This window comes from Apteryx rowi, unplaced genomic scaffold, assembly GCF_003343035.1.
Source record: "Apteryx rowi isolate R43461 unplaced genomic scaffold, aptRow1 scaffold_323, whole genome shotgun sequence".
Taxonomy (NCBI): Eukaryota; Metazoa; Chordata; class Aves; order Apterygiformes; family Apterygidae; genus Apteryx; species Apteryx rowi.
The window spans coordinates 627,770-632,698 of NW_020449675.1; the positions used below are offsets into that span (position 1 = coordinate 627,770).

Consider the following 4,929-nt stretch of genomic DNA (forward strand, 5'->3'; position numbering starts at 1 on the left):
CGGGCTGCTGCCGGGGCCCGGCCCGGCCGAGCCCTCCGTGCCCTGCGGGGCGCCCCCTCCTCCAGCATCGCCCCGACGGGGCGCACCGAGCCCGGCCCTGCCCTGGGGCTGCGAGCGAGGCCCGCTCTGACCTGGAAGCGATCGCGGGCTCCGGAGGTGCTGGGAAAGCACGTGTGCGCCTGTTTACCGCGCCGCGGGGAAGGGGGATGTGGGCCGGGGCGGCCGGGCCCGGGGCTTTTCCATGCCCGCAGGGCAGAGCGGGGAGGGCAGCGTCGGGGGAAGCACCCCGGCTCCCTGCCGGGGGGCAGGAAAGCTGCTCTGGAAATCCCCTTTCCTCCGGGTGGAGGAGAGGAGGCAGCGCCGGCGCCTGGAGCCTGTTGGGCACAGAGCAGCGCTTCGGCTCCGTTCCCCCCAGGGTTTTGCCTAGGTTTCGTCCTGCTGCCCGGCCTGGCGTGGGCAGAGCTGCCGCTTGCATGTGCCCCGGCCAGGGCCGAAGCCAGACCTGAGCTGCCCCCCGCAAGCAGCGGCTGCGCTGGCACGAGGGGCTGTGCTGGAGCAGCCCTGGGGTGGAGGCACGTTGCCTGCGGGCGGAGGGCAACGAGGTTCCCGGGAGCGCTGCGTGCCCGTGCATCCCAGCAGCTGCGGCCCGAGCCCCATGGAGCCGGCTCGCGAGGCCGGGCGGGAGCTGGAGCCTCGGGGCGGCAAGCTGGGAGAGCTCCATCCATGGTGGGGTTTTGCCAGAGATGGTGCCCGTGGGAATCCTCTGGCCGGCTGCCTCGCCCTGTGAGACATTTCCCTCCTTTTGTCTTCTCCTCGCAGATGCAATTACGACTTTCCTGTCGCTTGAGCTCTGGAGCTGCTCGCCAGCCCTCCTGCAGCGCCTGCYGCGGCCCCAGAGGTGCCTGCGGCTCCTTCGCTGCTCTCCTGCCCCACCACCCACCCTGCCGGTGCTGCCGCTGCGGAGAGCGGCCCCACTCCAGGAGCGCCTGCTGGGCTCCCTCCTGTGCCCGGCCTCCCCCTGCGCATCCCCTGCAGCTGCCTCCATCCCTCTGGACGCGTGTTCGGGTGGGTTACGAGCAGGCGATCCAGCCCCTCTCCTGTCTCCCTTCTTTCCCCGGTGGCAGTGGGACACGGAAGCGCCGGCCCTGGCGTCTCCTCTCCCTTGGCCCCTGCCGGATGCGCTTTCGTGCCTTCCCCCTGCCCGGGCTGCCCCGGCAGCGGTCAGGGGCTGTGTCCGTGGCGCTTGTCCTGCACGAGGGAAGCTGCCGCATGTGCAGTGTTGCAAGCGATAGGTCACCAGTGAACAACTTGCTGTGGGTTGTTAAGTTACTGCTGGTTAACCGAGCTGTGGTAATGGGTGGGATTATAGCTCATTGCCAGTGCAAAACAAATGCAAAGTAGCTTAAACCACTGCAATCATCTGTCTCTTGCAATTGTCCGAGTGTGCATGCGGGTGCTTGCTGCAGCCCAGCTGAGCCCTGGTAACCAGGGAAGCTGCAGCGATGCTGCCTGTCCTTGCCTGGCGCTCCAGGAGGAGGCAGCTCAGCTCGCGTCTCGCAGGCTGCAGGCATGGTTGAGGAACATGGGCAAAGARATGCCGCCATGGAGGGGGCAGATAAACAACGGCAAGACTCCCGGCCGGCCTCTTCTGGAATGGGAGGTCTTCCTGACCCAGCCCGGGAGCTGAGGGTGGCTGTGGGGCCGGTGCCTACATGTGCCTTTGCCTGGGAGGGTGCTGCACCAGCAACACAAGGAGGGAGCTCATCCTTGAGCGCCGATGTGAAACCATCCCAGGCCTCCAAGGAAGTTGTTGTAAGTGCTCGCCCCAGCCGGATAAGCAGTGCTGCTGTAGGAGGAGGAGGAGGATGATGCTGGTCTTGGATCAAGCCGGCTTTAATTGCGAGCAGCTGGCCAGGCGGGAGTCTGATTGCCAGTAAGAACATGAGTGCCGTGACTGCCTGGAAAGCCCGGTGTCTCTGGCTGTGCGGAGGGGGCTGTAGTTCAGCCAAGCCGTGGGCTCAGGACAGTCAGCGGGGTGCCGTGGGATGCTTTCCTTGGGGCCAGGTGGGATGCACAGCCGCTAGTTCCTGCAGGCTCCYGCTTGATGTCTGTCATGAGCAGCGGCAGTGGTGGTTTTGGGAAGTTCATGGTGTGTAGGGTGCTGACTCTGCCTCTGGCAACATGCAAGGGCCCAAGGATCGTATCACTGTATTTTATGCAAAATGCAGCTACAGCGYCGTTTCCCTAACCTTGATCGGCTCTTGCGGCTAAGCAGCCTGGTGCCGCTTGTTGCAAGCGTTGCRTCTCGTGCCATACCCGCTGCTGGCGCGCCTTCTGCGCCCGGCGTCCCCTCCGCCTGACTCGAGGAGCTTGGTCTGCGGGTGCGATCCAGGCTGGCGTTTGGGAAATCGGCTTCTGCTATAGCCTCCTTTCGCTTGCAGGCAAGTAGCTCGCGTCCAGCGTTCCCGGCGGCGGGAGCCACCGCTGCAGCGCTGGGCTGCCGGGACGCGGTTTCGCTTGGGAAGTGAGGTCTYGTACCTGTCCTCTGCCAGCTTCGGGGCCGCTTGCTCGCGATCCAGGCTGCTGCTTTGCAGGCACCTGCTTGTGGACGAGCTCAGAGGAATCCCAGGTGTTGCGTCGGTGATGCTTTCYGTTGGCCTGTTGCAATCTCGTCGGAGCGGTTTTGGTGGGACGTGTTTATCCACCGTGGCCGGCAGGCCCGCGCTGCCCGTGGGACGGGGCTGCAGTTCGCCGGGGCACGCGCGGGGCGAGCTGGGCTGTTGCGAGCCAAACGTGCTGTTTTCCCCGTGTAAATATTGACGTCAGGTTGGCTCTGTTTCCACTCAGACGTTCCCAGCAGCAATGTTCACGGCTCCTGCTCCAAGGCCAGTGCTTTTTGTACTCTGTAACTGCAAGTTAACCGCTGCAGCAGATTAATACTTGTTGCTTAACAACATGTTGGAGTGGAATGGGAAGTGTTTTGTTGCTGGAAGATGGGAATATATCACAATTTTCTTGATAGGAAGAGCAATGTTTATTTAATTTTTGTCTGTGCTGATATTTCTGTTYCTGTCCAGCCCTGGGCTTGGGCTGCTCCTGGGATTTCGTCTGTTCTTGACACAGTAAAACAGTTTTTTAAGTTCTCTTCAGCTCTGCCAATGGCAGCATTTTTCATCAGTGCCATGATGCCTCTTAYCAACCGTTTGCATTTTCTAACTGCCAATACACTTGCCTTACTATCAGCTTTCCCGCTTTGCCTTCTTTCATTGCTTTAATTTTTTATTGCCTCCTCAAACCCCTCCTTACCAGAAGGGTTTCTAACTGAATCTTTTTCCTGTGAACATGGGAATGTTCCTTGCTTTTTATGGGGGGAAAAAGTCATTTTTAGCCAACTCTCAGTTACTGTTCCTCTCCCTGCATGTCGGGGAGAGATTGTGGAGCTCGGGACTGCTGGCTATTTCCCTGTGCTTGACTTAGACCCTCGGATTTCTTTGCGGTCRTGGCAGCTGACCTGTCGCTTTCTTCCCTCTCTGAGCCCGTGCTCGCGCCGCGCCGTGCCGAGCCCCGGCGCTGCAGGAGAGCGGCTGGCGCCTCCGCGGCACCTGGGGCCGTCGCTGGTTTTGAGGCCGGTTTCCCCGGAGTGTGCCCTGGCCTTGTAAGCTAAAGGGTTCAGGGAAGAGAGGAGCCGCAGGGCCGTGCTGCCAGCTCTCTCCATGGATCTGTTTGGTTTTGACCGTGCCGGGTGCTGCGGTGCCGTAACCGGATCCCCGTCCCGGTCATCTGGCCGGGGGATGCAACGCAAAGACGGTCTCTCCCCCCTGCCCTGGCATCTCCTCCCAGCCGAGAGCATGACTGGCTCCGTTTGCACAATATTAGGGCTAAATCCRTTTGGGTGCGAGTGTGTGTAAATGCTGTTTGTGCCTGCAAACACCGCCTCGGCCCCGGTGGGTGCTTCGCTGCGCGGGGCCGGGGGCTCCCGCGGAGCCCTCCCCGGCTCGCTGGGCATTGCATCGCCGTCAGACTCTCTTACCGGGTTGTTTTGCCAGGGCCCATCAAGCTGCAAATATAACCGCGACGGGGGAAGGCTCTGGCTTTTTATAGGTGCCGTCTCTCCGGCTGTCCTTTCTATATTTGCCCCCACTGGCCGCGTCCGCAGTGCCGCGCGCGCTTGTGCAAAGCGCCTGTTGGGATGCCTGGGAGTCCGGAGCGGCGCGGGGTGGAGCGGCACGGCACGCTCGGGTGTCGCGCGGCCCAGGCGCGAGCGGCGCCTGGCAGCCCTCCCGCCGCTGCGGCCGCCCCAAACTCGCTGGGAGAAGCCCCGCCTGGGTGCTGCTGTTCATTTATTTCGGCGAAGGCAAGCAGCCCCGCGGCTCCCGGCGCTGGCGGGACCGGCCCGCGCTGCCTCAGCCTGGGTTGCTTTCCAGCCCCCATTCCCTCGTTCCCTTGGGCAGGCGACGGCCGCGATGGCACGACGCAGCGCGGCGGGGGGAAACGATTACCATGTGGCGAGCCCTGYGAAGCAATGCCTTCACGGCCCCCAGCTCTCCGGGGGCTTTTCCTAGAAAACAGCGGGTGACTCAGAGCAGGGTCCCCCTGCCCAGCCGTGCCTCTTTCTGCATGAAACCGGAGACATTTCCCAGCAGCGCTGGGAAGCGCAGGAGGCATCGGGAAGCTCCTGCAGCGGAGCGCGCYGGCGCGGCGGCACCCCAGGAGCGGCGTCCCGACGGCCCCGTCTCCCTGCCGCAGGTGGTGAGCGATGGCGGTGTGGATCCAGGCGCAGCAGCTCCAGGGCGAAGCCCTGCGGCAGATGCAGGCGCTCTACGGCCAGCACTTCCCCATCGAGGTGCGGCACTACCTCTCGCAGTGGATCGAGAGCCAGGCATGGTAGGTGAGCGGGGCGTCCCGCCGCGGCTGCATCCCTGCCCGCGG

General features: G+C 63.3%; 1 protein-coding gene across 1 annotated transcript in view; it reads left to right on the forward strand.

Moving 5' to 3' along the window:
• Window positions 1–983: 983 nt before the first annotated feature.
• The window catches only part of LOC112968721 (signal transducer and activator of transcription 5B-like), a 9,693-nt gene continuing 5,747 nt past the window's right edge, over window positions 984–4,929 (forward strand). The window contains exons 1-2 of the mRNA XM_026071223.1: window positions 984–1,065; window positions 4,747–4,874. Coding sequence (XP_025927008.1) covers window positions 4,757–4,874 — 118 coding nt within the window. The 5' untranslated portion in view covers window positions 984–1,065; window positions 4,747–4,756. The remainder of the gene's footprint in view (window positions 1,066–4,746; window positions 4,875–4,929) is intronic.